The sequence below is a fragment of the Anabrus simplex genome, chromosome 2 (genome assembly GCF_040414725.1).
Source record: "Anabrus simplex isolate iqAnaSimp1 chromosome 2, ASM4041472v1, whole genome shotgun sequence".
NCBI lineage: Eukaryota > Metazoa > Arthropoda > Insecta > Orthoptera > Tettigoniidae > Anabrus > Anabrus simplex.
In genome coordinates, this window is record NC_090266.1 from 1,000,590,804 (window position 1) to 1,000,609,187 (window position 18,384).

At 38.7% G+C, this 18,384-nt stretch overlaps 1 protein-coding gene across 2 annotated transcripts in view; it reads right to left on the reverse strand.

Moving 5' to 3' along the window:
• The window catches only part of SrpRbeta (signal recognition particle receptor beta), a 292,551-nt gene that overhangs the window by 196,970 nt on the left and 77,197 nt on the right, over nt 1-18,384 (reverse strand). The window contains exon 1 of one of the 2 annotated variants that reach the window (XM_067139627.2): nt 1,670-1,913. The exons of the other annotated variant lie outside the window; for it this stretch is intronic. Coding sequence (XP_066995728.1) covers nt 1,670-1,799 — 130 coding nt within the window. The 5' untranslated portion in view covers nt 1,800-1,913. Of the gene's footprint in view, nt 1-1,669; nt 1,914-18,384 lie in introns of those variants that run through there. 2 annotated transcript variants of the gene reach the window in all.

Genomic DNA, 18,384 nt, shown 5'->3' on the forward strand with positions numbered 1-18,384 from the left:
CAGTCTCATCCATGGCTGTGACAATATGGAAGTTGCTGGGGTATGGGTGGTGCTGAATAATGATATTCGGAGCACAAATAGTGTCCGAGTGTCATGAAAGGTGTTGCTCATATGGTCAGTTGTGCTGCAGTGGCACATTCTAGCCCAGTGGGGAAAGCAATGGCAAACTACCCCACTCATCTTGCTTAGTATGCCTCATTTGGGTTCTGCCATCGGTTTTTGCTGTTTCCCTGTAATTGCATAGCCTTTGGTGATGCTATTTGAGGATCCAGCCAACATTTGGGTTGATGACCTAACAGACACACAGACACAAATTATTAATATAAAGTTTAGCAGTTGGTTTAAACAATGTAGTGCGACATTAAACCTGTAGCAAAAAAAAAAAAAAAAAAGTTAAACACAATGTAAAACATAAAACTGAAAAGTAAGGCAATCAGAGCTTAAATAATGTTATTAGGCTAAGCACACAGTAGAATACCTTATCGTGATCTGTCTAATCAAGTGACTTGTAAACTTAGGTTATTGTGTGAAAAAGGAAATCATTGGTTCAGTAGTTGTTAGTAATTAATGTGCTAGGATGAGGTGCAAATAAAATGTGATTTTTTTAAAATCCTTATAATCTGAAAATGTGAATGAATGAAATGTACCAGTGAGTAGTTTAATAATGCTTTAATCTTGTACTTTATTTCTTCAAATTCGGTTAAAATTACAGACGTGTTTGACAGACTGGAACAATTTTCCATCAGAACACCACTGCTAACAAACAACCATGCATTTCTCATCGTATGTACTTCATCACTTCATACTTCTAACGTAATTATATAGATAACAGAGTGCTGGTATTTCACTCCAGTTTATTTCTACATCCTTGTAGTAAGACACTGCAGGGCTGCAGTTACAGGAGTAATATAGTTTTCTACTTATGGGTAGATCTGCTAAAATGAAATGCAATCTTTCAGGGTTAATGTTCTCTTTTGATGGTTGGAGTCGAACCCATAATCACGGGTCGTACATCACCACTGGTCTCTCGAGGAAACTAATAAACCAGTGAACAAGGGGTACGACAGCTGGTAATGCTGTAAAATTCATTTTCTATTTAATAATAATATTAATAATAATGGTGAATGGCATCTGTACAGGGTTGGTGATGACCTAATGAGGATAGAATGCATGGCAAAGATGTCAAACATCCAGTCCCCAACCCTGGGGAATTAAGAGTATGAGGGGGTTGATTCTGAGAATTCAACCGGGCCATCGGACCAAAGGTAAGCATTCTATCCATTTGGCCACAAAGCAGGACTTTGATTTGCTAAACCTTACGCTACCATCTCCACTGATCAGGTGTTGAGTAATGACAGTAGCAGAAGCCAGGCCAGTAGCTTGTGAAGCAGCCTTGACAACACAGCAGGCTTCTCCGTTGGCTACTGGCTGCAGCTAAAAACGAGAAACCACCGAAAAGGGTCACCTAAATCTAGTGGTAGCCCACGCCTTGATCCCAGCATATGCCACTGATACACTATCAATTTACAGGAAACTTTGAAAGAATGATACCGAGAAACACGCAGTACATAACTGTATATAATTATTTCCAAACGTCGGACACAAATCCATTCATCAAAAAAGTTACACAAATGTCCATACGTTTCAACTAAGCGGAAGTGATACTTGCCTAGAGTTATCAGAATAACTAAAATCGCTGTAGCATAAATATACGCGTCTTCCGACATTCGAATAGTATTAAAGAATGAAACAATCTCCGATTTAACAACAGGATCGTGATTAAAACCTCGGCCAGTCATTTTTCACACTGTATTACACAAAAACACAATTCAATCCTTTCGAACACCGCACATTCCACACATTCGACATATGTTTAGAACACTGCCTGCCGATGGCTCATCGGATGCAGCTCATCGGATGCAGATCGAGCAGGCAGTGGTTTAGAAAGACCACAAAAATACTTCTTCTTCTGCTGCTCCTTAGGATTTTCTTGGGCGCTGCCGAAAAGCCATTACCCAATCACAACTCTACTATCACCAAATACAGTAGAGACAATACGCGACACTTACGGATTTAGCCTTGCTAAAATGGGAGACAATTCGACGGTGGCGCTCCTAGTGACTTGACCTGAAAAAAATCGCTCTAAATTCAAATATCAATGGAAATGTATATACGGAAATGGATAAATAAATTACGTCTAGAAAGAAAGTGTTATTGAGATATTAACTTCGAAGTTGCTAAAGCAATTCTGGATAAATGAATGAAGAATTATTTTAAAGGTTATTATTCAAAGAGTGTCCGACTCGTTGGCTGAACGGTCAGCTTACTGGCCTTCGGTTCAGAGGGTCCCAGGTTCGATTCCCGGCCGGGTCGGGGATTTTTACCTTAATTGGTTACTTCCAATGGCACGGGGCTGGGCGTATGTGTTGTCTTCATCATCATTTCACCCTCATCACGACGCGCAGGTCGCTACGGGTGTCAAATAGAAAGACCTGCACCTGGCGGGCCGAACCCGTCCTGGGATATCCCGGCACTAAAAGCCATACGACATTTCATTTCATTTCATTCAAAGACTGAAATTAGGCATATAAACAACTTGTGAAATGGACTGCTGTGAAATGGCTTGATCTTTCATTTACGCATTACCTTTTTAGCTTTAGCATTCCTGCCTGAACTCTTACGGTTGGATTTGTTTTTTCTCTCATTTAAAAACATTGTATCATCACATTAAGATACCTGTCAATAAAAAATATCGGCACATTCCTTACTCATATGATGCAATGAATTAACATTTAATAGCTGGACAATTTTCCTCTTAACATGAAAATCTATAAAATCCTAGCTTTAATCTGAGAAGAGGGATAAAAGAAAGAAAAGTATGAAAATGTTGTCGATAGTGATGCTTTGAGGAATATTTACGTACAATTCGAGTAAAAATGTAACATAACCTTGGCTGTATAGTCGAGGATTTTTAAAGTCGCTGGCCTGGAAATGATCTGAATAGATCTTAAAATTCTTATATAAGCGTAACGTCCCTTCTTTCTTGTACACCTTATCCAAATCACTTCTGCGACATTTCAAAACCCACAGATCACACCTACAATAACACATCGGTATTGAAGGTCAACTGCTGCACTATACAATAAAATATGCGTATTACATTTTAAGCCTGTTAAAATATGGGTCGAGCAGGTCAGAAGATTATGAAGTACTATAAAGATCTCTGTCACTGGAAGAATATATATGCAAACACAATATTACTTACATTTTCTTGTCACGAGGGAACCTGAAGAACGACCGCGCATTCTTCTCTACTTCATAGTTACTGCAGCCAAACACAGCACATACCTTTCCCCTCATGTTGAGAGGAGATATCAAGGAATGACACACGCTACTATTTAATTATGTCAACTCACTGAAAACGCATAAATAACACCAAAAACTTCACACAAAAATACACGTGCTCTTATGACAGAATCAGTAGTTTTCAGGTCTACTCGCTAGAGAGAGTCCAGTAGCTGTCCCTCGATATCTCGTTCAGTGTCGCGTATTGTCCTTACTGTATTTGCTATCACAAAACTTCAAGAGAAACAGACTGAGTTTTACTTATGAGGGATAGAGTTGTTCAACACTTGTAGAAACACTCGGTTTACAGGTGGAGAACGTGACATCAGCATACGTTATAGCAAAGTGATTAGGTTACAGCGTTGCCTACGTGATTATACTCCGCACGGCCTTACTTCTAAATTGAAGTTTCGCAAAACAAATGAGCATCGCCTTTCCTCTGTTGCCAGCGCGCTACGCCCGCGAGAACAGCTGATGCAATATGACCGCGGTAAACAGCCCTTGTAACATGTAATACCGTACTCAGAAAAACTAATGAATATGGATTGAAAACAAATTCACAAAAACTACACTTACTAACAACATCTGACACTAATAAGAGAATATATTAATAAGAATAAATGAGAATGAGGAAATAAAACATCACTCACCGCTAATGGCTGGCACAGAAAGGAGGTTATGGCCTACAAAGGGAACACTCCACTGATCTCAGTCACTAGAACCCTCCAGCAATATGAAAAACACACTAATTACTGAAGGAAAATGCAAAAGATCGCGAAGCATACCAAATACCATACACGCTGAGCGAGATAGGTTGCCTTGTCTTGATCATTTGATGGGCTTTGCGTGATATAGGTTAACCACGTGGCGAATGTAAATATTAGAGTTGGCAACTGGGTTTCGAGATCGTGCTCTGCCGATATAAATCGATATGAATGGCAGATTGGGATTGGTTGGATGCCTATGCTTCAGTGCATAATCACCAGATGGAGCCAAAATCTGTTAAAACGTCAATTTAGAAGTAGAGCCGTGCGGAGTATAGTAATAAGGCCTCCGCCTGGCAGCTTATGCAGCGCGCAATACGTTCTAGTTCCAGACTCGCCGCTAGACTTCGTGTTACTCCTCTACTGTTCAACATAGACTTATACGGAAATAGTGAACAAAAAGTTAAGTTAGTGAGTTTCTAGGTGATATAGGCCTTAAAATTAATTATATAAGGCGTTGATTTGTGTATTCAGCTTGTGGTGAGTACATAGTTTCTATTTAAACATAAAATTAAGATAATTTTTTATGAATATTCATGAATATACAAGGTTCTGTATTTGGCGCCGAGAGAGTTATTTACTGTAAATATTCTATTCACAGGATGTTTATTGCACGTGATAAACAATGGTTTATTGCTGTGTTCCATTCTGCAAAAGTAAACTGCAGAAAGGTAGTGGGATTTCTTTCCACGAGTTCCCAGCAAATACAGAATTACGAGAAAAATGCGTCAAAGTTATATCTCGTCGGAGTGACGAGAAAAATAGCATGTGGCAACCTTCCTCGAAATCTGTAGTATGTAGCGAACATTTTGAAAGCACCTGCTTCAGCATTTCTACTAAAATCAGACGCCTTCTTCCAAATTCAATTCCAACGCTTTTTTCGGGGTACCCATCGTATTTGCATGACAAGAGTAGGCTTAATAAAACGCGTAAGCTACCCAAGAAACGAAGCTATGAAAATGCATTCACGCAGGCAAGTACAAAGGTTTCACATGACGTACAAGTAGAGCGAAGAGAAGACGAAAAAGCCATCTCATGTTCAGTCCAAGTTGACATGCCCCCCCCAGTATAAAGTACAGTCAACTTCAACAACTAAGGTAAATGCGAGACAACTGGCATCGCGTACTCTCAAAAGGAAAAACCTTATAATCAAGCAATTGAGGTGCAAGAATAGGAAGTTGCTTGCCGAAGTGAAGAAACGAAAGAGAAAATCGTATGCAGATAAACTCTTTGCTACACTGCAGGTTTCTAGTGAAGCGAAGGACTTGAAAGCTACGTTTTTACTTGAACAACTGAAGGCATTTGGCAAGAAAAAGATACATTATACAGAAGATATTATAAAAATTTGTGTTCTGTGGCAGAGGAAATCGCCAAAAGGCTACGAATTTGCTAGGCAGATGGAAATATTGCATTTGCCACACAAAAGTACGCTAATGAAATACATTGGCAGATCATCTGGAGAAACAGGAGTTACACAGGAGATAAAAGATAGGTTGGAAGCAGAATTACAGACACTTTCTACGGAACAGGAAAAGTTTGGCTGTCTTATTATCGACGAAATGGCAATACAGCTGAAACTTATATATGATCGACAATTAGATCAGTTTCTTGGGGGTAATGAACTTGCTACAGAAGGAGAATTAGCTAACAGATTGCTTTGCTTTATGTTCAGAGGTCTGGCAGCAAGATTTCGTATCCCCGTGGCGTTTTTCTTTTGCTGTAATTTGGACGGATCTGAGCTCCAAAGAAGAACGCTGCAAGTAATAACAGCTGTAGAAGAATTAGAATTTACGGCGTTGAGAATCGTGACCGATAATGCCAAAGTGAATGTGTCTATGTATGAAAAGTTATGTGGTGGGCATGTTAAACCAGAAACGGCCCATCCTTTAGATGAAACTCGCAAACTATTTCTGAGCTATGATCAAAGTCACATAATCAAGAATGTTCTGTCACAGTTTCTAGAAAAATCATTTGAAGATGACGGAAAAGAAATCTCAGGAAAGCACGTAAAAACTCAGTACAGACTACAGAGGAACTTAATTTTTTCTCCAGTTCGCTACTTGACCAGAAAGATGGTATACCCCTACAATTTTGAGAAAATGAACGTTAAGCGCGCGAAACTTTTATTTTCAGTGTCCATTACAGCTGCTCTCGAAACCTGTAGTTATGTTGCAAGTGAACATTTTCCCGATAAGGAGAGTCTTAATGCTACGGTACACTTCAAGAATGTAATGAGAAAGTGGTTCGATATCCACGATGTTTGCAATCGAACTCATGCTCTATTCTCACGAAGTTCTGATAAGTTGCATTTCTTTTCCGTTAGTGATGAAAGACTTGAATGGCTAACTGATACCTTTTTGCCTTATATTGAGAAAATTCAGGATGCAGGAAGAAACAAAAATGAGACGTTAAGTACGGAGACTTACCGTGCTTTTGTCATTACCACACAGTCGACGGTTGTGTGTATCAAGTACTTGTTAACTATGGGCTTCCACTATGTGTTAACGCGAAATTTCTCCAATGATGATGTCGAACTGTTTTTTAGTAACCTCAGGCAATTGGGAGGATTTAATGATATGATGGTTGCTCGTGCTTGTAGGCATGGAATTGAGACCACGCTGAAAAGTGGAATCACACGTGCATCTATGCATGCAAATGTCGAGATGAATCCTGATAATTTTTCACAAAATTGGCTCGGAACTAAGCATAAAGAGACTCAGATGGAGATGGCAGAAATTCAGATACCAAATGCTGTGATGGAAATATTAATGCGCCCTTTAAGTAGTAAGTACGATTAATCACATTATATTTATTCCAATGTTAACATTTTTTTGAAACAAAAATTTTCTTTCCTATTTTTTTTCAGCTTGTCCAACAACATTGAAAGCAGCATCCGTAACGTTTGTAAGAGTGGCTGAAGAGAACACAAATTGCGATCACTGCCTGGACATGCTCACAACAATCACCACAAACGCACCACTGAATATGCTGATTCAGAGACAAGATAGGGGCGGACTTAGATACCCCAAGCCATCGTTTGTGTCTCTGGTGCTACTTCTTGTGGATTTTTGCTCTAATGCTATTCCACTTTTGCCGAGAAGAAATGTTAGAGCAAAACTGTTTAAGTACTGTAAAACCAGGTTTTTTAATGAACTGAAATGCAGTGAATGTGACAATGATAAACTTTGCTCTCTTTTGCTCATCAAGTTGTTGAATCCTCTATTGGACAATGTTGGCAGAAAAGTGACGGACAAACACAGTCGTGCGAAGCAGTACAGTTGTAAGCCACTCAACAGTAAAGTTTTGAAGTTGTAGATGTACACCGACGTGACGCAATTACCACAAGAAACATTCATAATATTAAATCCTGCTATGTGAATACTGAAGTGGTTTCAAATATACAGTGGAGTATTTTCATTTCTATTTGGATGTGATCTTTCCGGTCGCAATTATACGACGTGACTCGTATGAGCTCTTCTTGAATTACTGTGTGATACATTTATTTTTATTGATTAAATATCATAGAAATACCGCTTTTCTACTCAAAACTCAATGTTTTGCTTCCGTAATGTGCTTTATGTGCAAATTATTCTCGTAATGCCAATTGGGATCGTGCTAAAGAATGGAGGGCTCACCTGACATCTAACGGTGGTATTTGAACTGCTACTGCTCTGCCTATTTAGTGCTTGGAAACACCGCGCATGCAGAGGCCTGTACTTACCTCGTAGGCAACGGTTACAGTTATGTGGAAGAGGATGCGAGTTAAGAAGCTCATAAGACTCACTAGTCAAAAGAATTTAGAGTTTAATAAGACAAATATCCCAAAATTCTTGAATAGCAAGAACAAGTGAAGGTGTAGGCTGTTGAACGAAGCGAGTGACCGTTGTGGGTATTTGTATTCTTTGTGAGCGTAAAGTGTGGAAAAAACGTTTTTTATGTAGGGCGAAATGGGAACATTGAAAGAATATGTGAGTAATGTCGGCCATACTATTATTACATGAACACATGGGTGAATCCGCTAACTTTAATTTGAATTTATAAGCCGGAGTTAGAACATGATTAAAGCGTAATCTGATAATTGTTGTAATATGTCTGCTTGAATATTTTGTTGTTGAAAACCATGGGTGACTAGCAATACGTGGTTGCAGCTGATAATAATATTTTCCTTTGAGTTTCGCCGATTGTGTCCACTTGTGCTGCCATTTTTGTTGAATAGCAAGTTTAATAATCGGCGTGAAATCTGTGTAGGAAAGGGCTATGGAAGCATTGATTCCGGTTCCGGATGCAGCTTGTCTTGCCATTTTATCAGCCTTATCATTACCTGCGTTGTTCGAATGACCTTTTATCCATGTTAACGTTATATCAGCACCATTTTCATCGAGTTCAAATAAAAGGCGGCGAATATTGCAGATGTACCAATTTGTATAGGATTTATGTGGCATTGAACTTTGAATCACACTTAAGGAATCTGTAAGAATGATCGCTTTGGAGACTTGGTTAATTTTTAGGTAGAGCAAAGCTTTATAATCTATAAGTTTCATCATAATCTATAAGTTTCTTCTCCGTATTGATTTTGTTCACAATATAAAGTCTAAAAGTCTCCACCTTATCAATACATTTAATACACACTATCACTCACAGTACCGGTTTCGACCCTCTGAGGGTCATCCTCAGCTGACGATCACAACATGAAGTTTAAAAACATCACATAGGAATGTTACATAGTCATGACATTGTTTTGGTTTTTACAAACCGTCTATAGTGATTGATATAGTTTTAAAAACTTAACATATGTTAAAAGTACATTTTTGGATTATAGATATGTCATATAATATGGGAATACTATCATTTTACAAATGTTTCCAATCAATATAAAATTGAAAACTTAGTAATATTATTGGATGTGCAATATGTTTGAAGTATCTATTTTTCTACATTAAAACTTTTAACTAAATAGATAAAACATTTTGGTGCAAGTTGGTTCTTGCGGCGTATTATATATACACTATGTTGTGTAATCACCGTGTTCATTTATTGGTGGTGTAATGGTCTGAAGTGACATGAATATTATATAAAATTAGATAGTTTTCGATGCGAGACTTCGTGATGTATATGCATAAAACTTCTAATTTATGCTAAGATTGAGTTGATGGTAAGATGCGGGTTGTGAAAGTTGAAGTTGTTTACTTATGAGGGATAGAGTTGTTCAACACTTGTATAAACACTCGGGTTAGAGATCGAGAACGTGACGTCAGCATATGTTATAGCAAAGTGATTGGGTTACAGTTATGTGGAGGAGGATATCACTGTCACAATTTATCCAGACATTCCTCAAAAAACACTATGTATTTTTAGCTAAAAAACAGTACGAAATTCAATAGACTTCTGCAACACCACGAAAGAAATAAAAAATAGAACAACACCATAAACTAGCATCATACGATATAATAAACATGTACCCAAACATACCCACGCTAAAAACCATAAAAATAATAGAATCTAATCTTAAAAAATCACAGCAAACTCAGCATTCCTGAAATAGAAGAGTTCATAAAATTACTTCATTTCACCATCAGCAATAATTACTTCAAATTCCACGACACTATATATCAACAGAAGGGTTTACCAACGGGATCTCAACATCAGGTATACTGGCCGAAATTTACATGGACTACTTAGAACACCAAGAAATCGAAAAAATAGACAATATCCTTTTTTGGTGTAGATTTGTAGATTATATCTTTGTCGTAATAGACAATAGATTTACTAATGAAACCAAAATATTAGAGTAATTAAATGAAATAGATCCGCACATAAAATTCATGATGGAAACAAAAAATAACCATACTATAAATTACCTAGACATATCTATAACCAGGCACGACAGCCATCTATCATATAAGATATACAGAAAGTCCACACATACGTCCAACACAATAAAAATAGACTCCATCCACCCAAACGCACACAAAAAAGCGGCATATCATAGTATGATATATAGAGCTTTTAATATACCGTACCACTAACAAAAGAAGAACTAAATAAAGAACTCAACCTGATCCACGAAATAGCCAGACAAAACGGATACAAAAAAGAAATGATCAATAAAATCATATATAAAATAAAAATCAACCCAAATCTAGGCTAATTAGAGATGAAAAACTAAGAAAGACTACGTACTATTCACTTTTAACAACACCCACATATATCCGATAACGAACATTTTCAAGAAACGAAATATAAAAAAATAGCCTACAGAACCACACAGAACAATGCTAATATCCTATACAACTCCAAATCCATCAACAATAACAATAAATACAGTCACTCAGGAGTCTATCGTATGAAGTGCAATAAGTGTGAAGGAATAAGGAACTTTCAGATTCGTTACAATGATCATATCAACGCAATAAAACACAGTCATTTCTCAGCTATGGGATAACATATTGAAGAATTAAAACATAAATTTACAAACATTGAAAATGATATGCAAAATTCTAAGCACCAACCCCAAGAGCACCTTACTCAATATAATGGAAGAATTTTATATCAACCTAGACCAATATACCAATCCAAGCTTTAATTTAAATGAAATTACGGACAAAGTCAATATTCTATTCGATGCAGTTATCCCTTTCTTAAAAAACAATTACCTAAAAAGAATCAAAAAGCAAGACCCGATACATATAAAAGAACCGCCAAAAGACATCTCCAACTCCAGTCCCACTTCCCCAACAGCTGCTCCTCCTACCCCTCCGAACTTCCCTTCCGCAGCCACAAGCAGCAACTCCAGACAAACACGCAACTGTACTCGACGTGCTGCCGTATAATACACACCAAGTGTCAACAGCTATGTAAGTACACACACACCCATTATACTTCAAATACTAATCCAGCAGACGCAACATCTCTCACACTTTATTTTCTACTTACAGATAATACATTTCCACAACAAAGTGAAGAGGAGCTTTTACGCTAAAACATGACATGTCCAGAACACAGTGACACTTGAAGAAATCAATAATACTAAATAAAGGAAGCACGTCACTGTAAACAACTTCCACTTTCACAACCCGCATCTCACCATCAACTCAATCTTAGCATAAATTAGAAGTTTTATGCATATACATCACGAAGTCTCGCATCGAAAACTATCTAATTTTATATAATATTCATGTCACTTCAGACCATTACACCACCAATAAATGAACACGGTGATCACACAACATAGTGTATATATAATACGCCGCAAGAACCAACTTGCACCAAAACGTTTTATCTATTTAGTTAAAAGTTTTACATTACATTATCATTATAGACTGTTATGCCTTTCAGCGTTCAGTCTGCAAGCCTCTGAGAATTTACTAAACGTCGCCACAATCCTCGATTTGCAACTAGTGTTGTGGCTTCATTTAGTTCTATACCTCTTATCTTTAAATCGTTAGAAACCGAGTCTAACCATCGTCGTCTTGGTCTACCTCTACTTCTCTCACCTCCATAACAGAGTCCATTATTCTCCTAGGTAACCTATCCTCCTCCATTCGCCTCACATGACCCCACCACCGAAGCCGGTTTATGCGTACAGCTTCATCCATCAAGTTCATTCCTAAATTAGCCTTTATCTCCTCATTCCGAGTACCCTCCTGCCATTGTTCCCACCTGGTTGTACCAACAATCATTCTTGCTACTTTCATGTCTGTTACTTCTAACTTATGAATAAGATATCCTGAGTCCACCCAGCTTTCGCTCCCGTAAAGCAAAGTTGGTCTGAAAACAGACCGATGTAAAGATAGTTTCGTCTGGGAGCTGACTTCCTTCTTACAGAATACTGCTGATCGCAACTGCGAGCTCACTGCATTAGCTTTACTACACCTTGATTCAATCTCACTTACTATATTACCATCCTGGGAGAACACACAACCTAAATACTTGAAATTATCGACCTGTTCTAGCTTTGTATCACCAATCTGACAATTCAATTCTGTTGAATTTCTTACCTACCGACATCAATATAGTCTTCGAGAGGCTAATTTTCATACCATACTCATTGCACCTATTTTCAAGTTCCAAGATATTAGATTGCAGGCTTTCGGCACAGTCTGCCATTAAGACCAAGTCGTCAGCATAGGCCAAACTGCCTACTACATTTCCACCTAACTGAATACCTCCCTGCCATTTTATACCTTTCAGCAGATGATCCATGTAAACTACGAACAGCAAAGGTGAAAGATTACAGCCTTGTTTAACTCCTGTAAGTACCCTGAACCAAGAACTCATTCTACCATCAATTCTCACTGAAGCCCAATTGTCAACATAAATGCCTTTGATTGATTTTAATAATCTACCTTTAATTCCATAGTCCCCCAGTATGGCGAACATCTTTTCCCTCGGTACCCTGTCATGTGCTTTCTCTAGATCTACAAAACATAAACACAACTTCCTATTCCTCTCGTAGCATTTTTCAATTACCTGGCGCATACTGAAAATCTGATCCTGACAGCCTCTCTGTGGTCTGAATCCACACTGGTTTTCATCCAACTTCCTCTCAACGACTGATCGCACCCTCCCTTCCAAGATGCCAGTGAATACTTTGCCTGGTATACTAATCAATGAGATACCTCGATAGTTGTTGCAATCCTTCCTGTTCCCTTGCTTATAGATAGGTGCAATTACTGCTTTTGTCCAATCTGAAGGTACCTTACCAACACTCCACGCTAATTTTACTACTCTATGAAGCCATTTCATCCCTGCCTTCCCACTACACTTAACAATTTCAGGTCTAATTTCATCTATTCCTGCTGCCTTATGACAATGGAGTTTATTTACTATCCTTTCCACTTCCTCAAGCATAATTTCACCAACATCATTTTCCTCCTCCCCATGAGCTTGGCTGTTTGCAACACCACCAGGATGATTTCCTTTTACATTGAGAAGATGTTCAAAATATTCCCTCCACCTCTCCAGTGATTCCCTGGGATCTATTATGAGTTCACCTGAATTACTCAAAACACTGTTCATTTCCTTTTTCCCTCCCTTCCTGAGATTCTTTATTACTGTCCAGAAAGGTTTCCCTGCTGCTTGACCTAGCCTTTCCAGGTTAATACCAAAATCTTCCCATGACTTCTTTTTGGATTCAACAACTATTTGTTTCGCTCTGTTTCTTTCATCTACGTACAAATCCCTGTCTGCCTCGGCCCTTGTTTGGAGCCATTTCTGATAAGCCTTCTTTTTACGTTTACAGGCTGCTCTCACTTCATCATTCCACCAAGATGTTCACCTTTCCCCATCTTTACACACAGTTGTTCCTGCAGCCGTTACACAGCTGTTTCTACTACAGCATCCCTGCATGCCACCCATTCACTTTCTATATCCTGAACCTGCTCACTGTCTACTGTTCAAAACTTCTCACTAATCATATCCATGTACTTCTGTCTAATTTCCTCGTCCTGGAGATTTTCTACTCTTATTCGTTTGCAGACAGATTTCATTTTCTCTACCCTAGGCCTAGAGATACTTAGTTCACTACAGATCAGATAGTGGTCTGTATCATCGAAAAATCCGCGAAAAACTCGTACATTCCTAACAGATTTCCTGAATTCAAAGTCCGTTAAGATATAGTCTATTATGGATCTGGTGCCCCTAGCCTCCCAAGTGTAGCGGTGAATAGCCTTATGCTTGAAGAATGTATTCGTAACAGCTAAACCCATACTAGCACAGAAGTCCAGCAAACGCTTCCCATTCCCATTAGCTTCCATATCTTCCCCACATTTACCAATCACCCTTTCGTATCCTTCAGTTCTATTCCCAACTCTCGCATTGAAATCGCCCATTAGCACTATTCTATCCTTGCTGTTCACCCTGACCACGATGTCACTCAATGCTTCATAAAACTTGTCAACTTCATCCTCATCTGCACCCTCACATGGTGAATACACGGACACAATTCTTGTCCTAATTCCTCCCACTGACAAATCTACCCACATCATTCGCTCATTTACGTGCCTAACAGAAACTATGTTGCGTGCAATGGTATTCCTGATAAAGAGCCCTACCCCCGACTCTGCCCTTCCCTTTCTAACACCCGTCAAGTACACTTTATAATCTCCTATCTCTTCCTCATTATCTCCCCTTACCCGAATATCACTTACTCCTAGCACATCCAGATGAATCTTCTTAGCTGACTCAGCCAGTTCTACCTTCTTTCTTCCATAAGCCCCATTAATATTGATAGCTCCCCATCGAATTCCATTTCGTTCGCCAAGTTGTTTCCAAGGAGTCCCTCGCCTGTCAAATGGGAGTGGGACTCCGATACTCCCATAGGTCCGAGGCTTGCTTAAAGTGTTCTGAGCTCGGTTAATTCATGGAGCAGGATGCTGCCTACTTGCACCTAGTCCAAGTGAGGATCTCTCCTCTAACGGGTTATGGACCACCGGTGAATTTTATAGTCCTAGCCGCCTGAGCACAAGGAGGGCCATGACTCAGAATATGTCCGAGATGCCCACTCCCATTCCATAGCAACTGGTATCCCGACTCTCAGGACCACTTACTAGGCCACTCAGCCGTTGCCCATGGTTCACGAACTAGGACGTGACTACAGTAACCCACAAACACGAACCATTAAAAGTTTTAATATAGAAAAATAGATACTTCAAACATATTGTGCATCCAATAATACTACTAAGTTTTCAATTTTATATTGATTGGAAACATTTGTAAAATGATAATGTCTTCCCATATTATATGACATATCTTTAATCCAAAAATGTACTTTTAACATATGTTAAGTTTTTAAAACTATATCATTCACTATAGACGGTTTGTCAAAACCAAAACAATGTCATGACTATGTAACATTCCTATGTGATGTTTTTAAACTGCATGTTGTGATCGTCAGCTGAGGGTGACCCTCATGGGGTCGAAACCGGTACTGTGAGTGATAGTGTGTAATAAATGTATTGATAAGGTGGAGACTTTTAGACTTTATATTGAGAGCAAAGCTTGTCGTATAGCGAAAGTCTCAGCAGTAAATATTGAGGCAGGGTTTGGAAGTGTGTACTGCTCACAGACGTGTAACTGCGGAATTTAATATGCGGCCCCTGTGCCTACATTTTGTTTGTATCCATCTGTATATATTATGAGAGTAGGATTGAGATTATTTATCGCCATTTTAAGTGTTAATTTAGGTATGTCAGAAATTTGCATTGTGCTGTTATTAAAGGAAATGTGCTGAGACACTACAATATTAGGTTTGTAGTGCATAATATTGTATGGCATTGTATTGTATGGAAGCGAAATATTTTGTTGAATGCTAGTATGATGTTGTAGCGTCAAGTTGAAAGCGTCTAACAAAGCAGGAGTTCGTGATGGCTGTTGAGAACGTTGCCGATATTTCTCCAGTAATTGTATTTTGGGTAGGACGGGATGTCTAGCTAGCGCCATTCGCGGCAATAAAATTTAGAAGCTAAATACAAACGGTGATAGTGGAGCGGCATGTCGCATGTTTCAACTAGTAACGTAATAGTAGGGGAAGATGGTAAAGAGCCTATGCATAATCGGAGTGCTCGATGTTGAATTAAGTTGAGCTTGTGAATAAAAGTGGAGGAAGTAATATCAAAATAAAAGGATCCATAATCTAAAAGCGAGCGTATTGTATGCCGATAAAGTAATAAAGCCGTTACGGGATCAGCACCCCAGTTTCGTCGAATTGTTAATTTCAATATATTGGTAAATTTTTGAGTCTTTTACGAAAGGTATTCGAAATGGGGTTTCCAGGACAGTTTATGATCTAAATATATACCAAGATACTTGTGCACCCGGACTATCGGAATTGTAATTTTTGCAATTCTGAAAGAGTCTGTAGTATACTTGAGTTTAAGCGTGAAAATCATGGCCACATTTTTGGTAGAGGAAAGTTTCAAACCATGCTCGTTTAACCATGCTTTAGCAGTAGTTAATGCTCGAATAATATTAGTTCTGCAGACTTCCAGACTTTCATGAGAAGAATAAATGACCGAGCTCGATAGCTGCAGTCGCTTAAGTGCGGTAAGTATCCAGTATTCGGGAGATAGTGGGTTCGAACCCCACTGTCGGCAGCCCTGAAGATGGTTTTTCCGTGGTTTCCCATTTTCACACCAGGCAAATGCTGGGGCTGTACCTTAACTAAGGCCACGGACGCTTCCCTCCCATTCCCAGGCATTTCTCGTCCCATCGTCGCCATAAGACATATCTGTGTCGGTGCGACGTAAAACAAATAGCAAAAAAGAAGAATAAATGACTGTATCATCCGCATATAATAGTATTCTTGCATCACGTATGACGATATCTTCTAAATCCTTTAATTATAGAGCAAATAATTGGCCACTTAAAATGTCGCCTTGAGGCAACCCATTAGATGCGTATCGTACGTTAGACGTAGAGGTTGGGCATGCGAGTTCCATTAGCCGAAAATATAAAAGATGTTGGAGGATTTTAATAAAATTAAGTTATGAAGTTTCGACAGTAACATGTGTATGGGCACGTTGTCAAAGGCAGCTTTAATATCAAGGAAAGCAGTAATTGTTCCATGTTTGCGTTGTTTTGCTAGCACCAAATTCGTTAATAATATATTAATGGGATCCGCTGTGCTTCTCCCTTTGATAAAGGCATATTGATAGACGGGTAGCAAATTGTAATAAGCGAGACACCATAAAAGCTGTTCCAATAGAATACTGAGGAAGACCTTTCTTAAACATGACCCTAAACAGATTCCTCTATATTCGATGAGATTGGTAGCCGAGTTTTTTGGTTTCGGTATGGGCACAAGCGTAAATGTATTCCATGCAGAGGGAGGAACATCGGATTTTAGTATTTGATTGTAATACGCTATGATGATTGAATGTGCATGGTAAGGAAGATGGGAGATCATTTTATAGGTAATATAGTCTGGTCCAGGAGCAGAAGTAGGTTTCTTTTGGAGTATGTTAAAAAATTCTGGGTAAGATATAGGTTGGGAAAGTGTGAGAAATTTATCTGGAAGAGGCAATGTAGTATACTGCTGAAATTCTTGAACAACAAAATCCGGCGTTAATGTGTCGTAAAATTGGGAGATGCTTTCGAAGTGTGGTTGGTCGAGTGTATTGCATCCCATATGAGCTAGTTTTTTATAGCAGCCCAAATGTCCTTAATACAGGTGTTTCGGGCCGATGACCTTCGATGTTAGGCCCCTTAAAACAACAAGCATCATCATCATCATCATCATTACAGGTGTTTCTATTAAGGGAGTTAATAAAACATTTCCAAGATTCTCTTCGTCTTTTGTTGAATACTTTTCTCAGGTGGGCAGTGTACTTTTTATATTGCAAATAATTAGCAGATGTGAAATTTTGGTTTAAACTTCTGTGCAGGCTGCGTCTTCGTTTCACCATAGCAGCGCATTGCTTATTCCATCAGTGAATATTAAGCCGTATAGTAATATTGCTATATTTGCGATAATGAAAAGGGTGATACATATCTAGGTAGTTTTGAATATGCTGGTATAAGGAAGTATAGGCAGAAGATGATTGTGAGGCAAATGTAATGCGATTTGAAATATAATCATGAAAGAGGCCAAAATCAAAATCTTGGAGATTCCGTGTTCTACGCTGAAGTTGTAAAACTATGTTCTGCGGATGGAGTTGTGTTATAATGTCAATAATTATAGGAAAGTGATCACTTAGATGAGTGTCTTCGTGCGTGTACCACATTGATTTATGGACGATATTTTCGGAGCAAATTGATAGATTTACTGCACTATTAGGGTGTCCGGGTGGAGATAGCCGCCTAAGGGAGCCATCATTTAAAATAAACAAATGATTATTTAAGACTGCATTAAGAATATGACGTCCTTTTGTTGTGATATCGACACATCCCCAGTCAGTGTGATGTCCGTTGAGACCACCTGCTATTATTAAACTGTCTTGGGCTGAAATCTGTGAAAAAATAGTGATGCCATTGAAAGGCGTTGCCTTGTATGGAAAGCGGGCAGTAGAGGTTCACGATAAGGAAATGTTGCACTCTCACAGCCAAGGAGTATGTGTTAGGAATCGTGTAAGGGAGCAAGACGTTAGTATATGGTATTTGCGACTCAATTAAAGTGAGTACCCCACCGTAGCCACAACCATCGAGCCGTTCAACATTATAACCCTGGACGGAAAAGGTGGAGTCAGGTTTTAACCATGACTCTTGTAATATAATAATATGGGGATGATATTCTTGGATGAGAAGTATTAATTCATGCTTTTTTTGGAGTAATACTTCT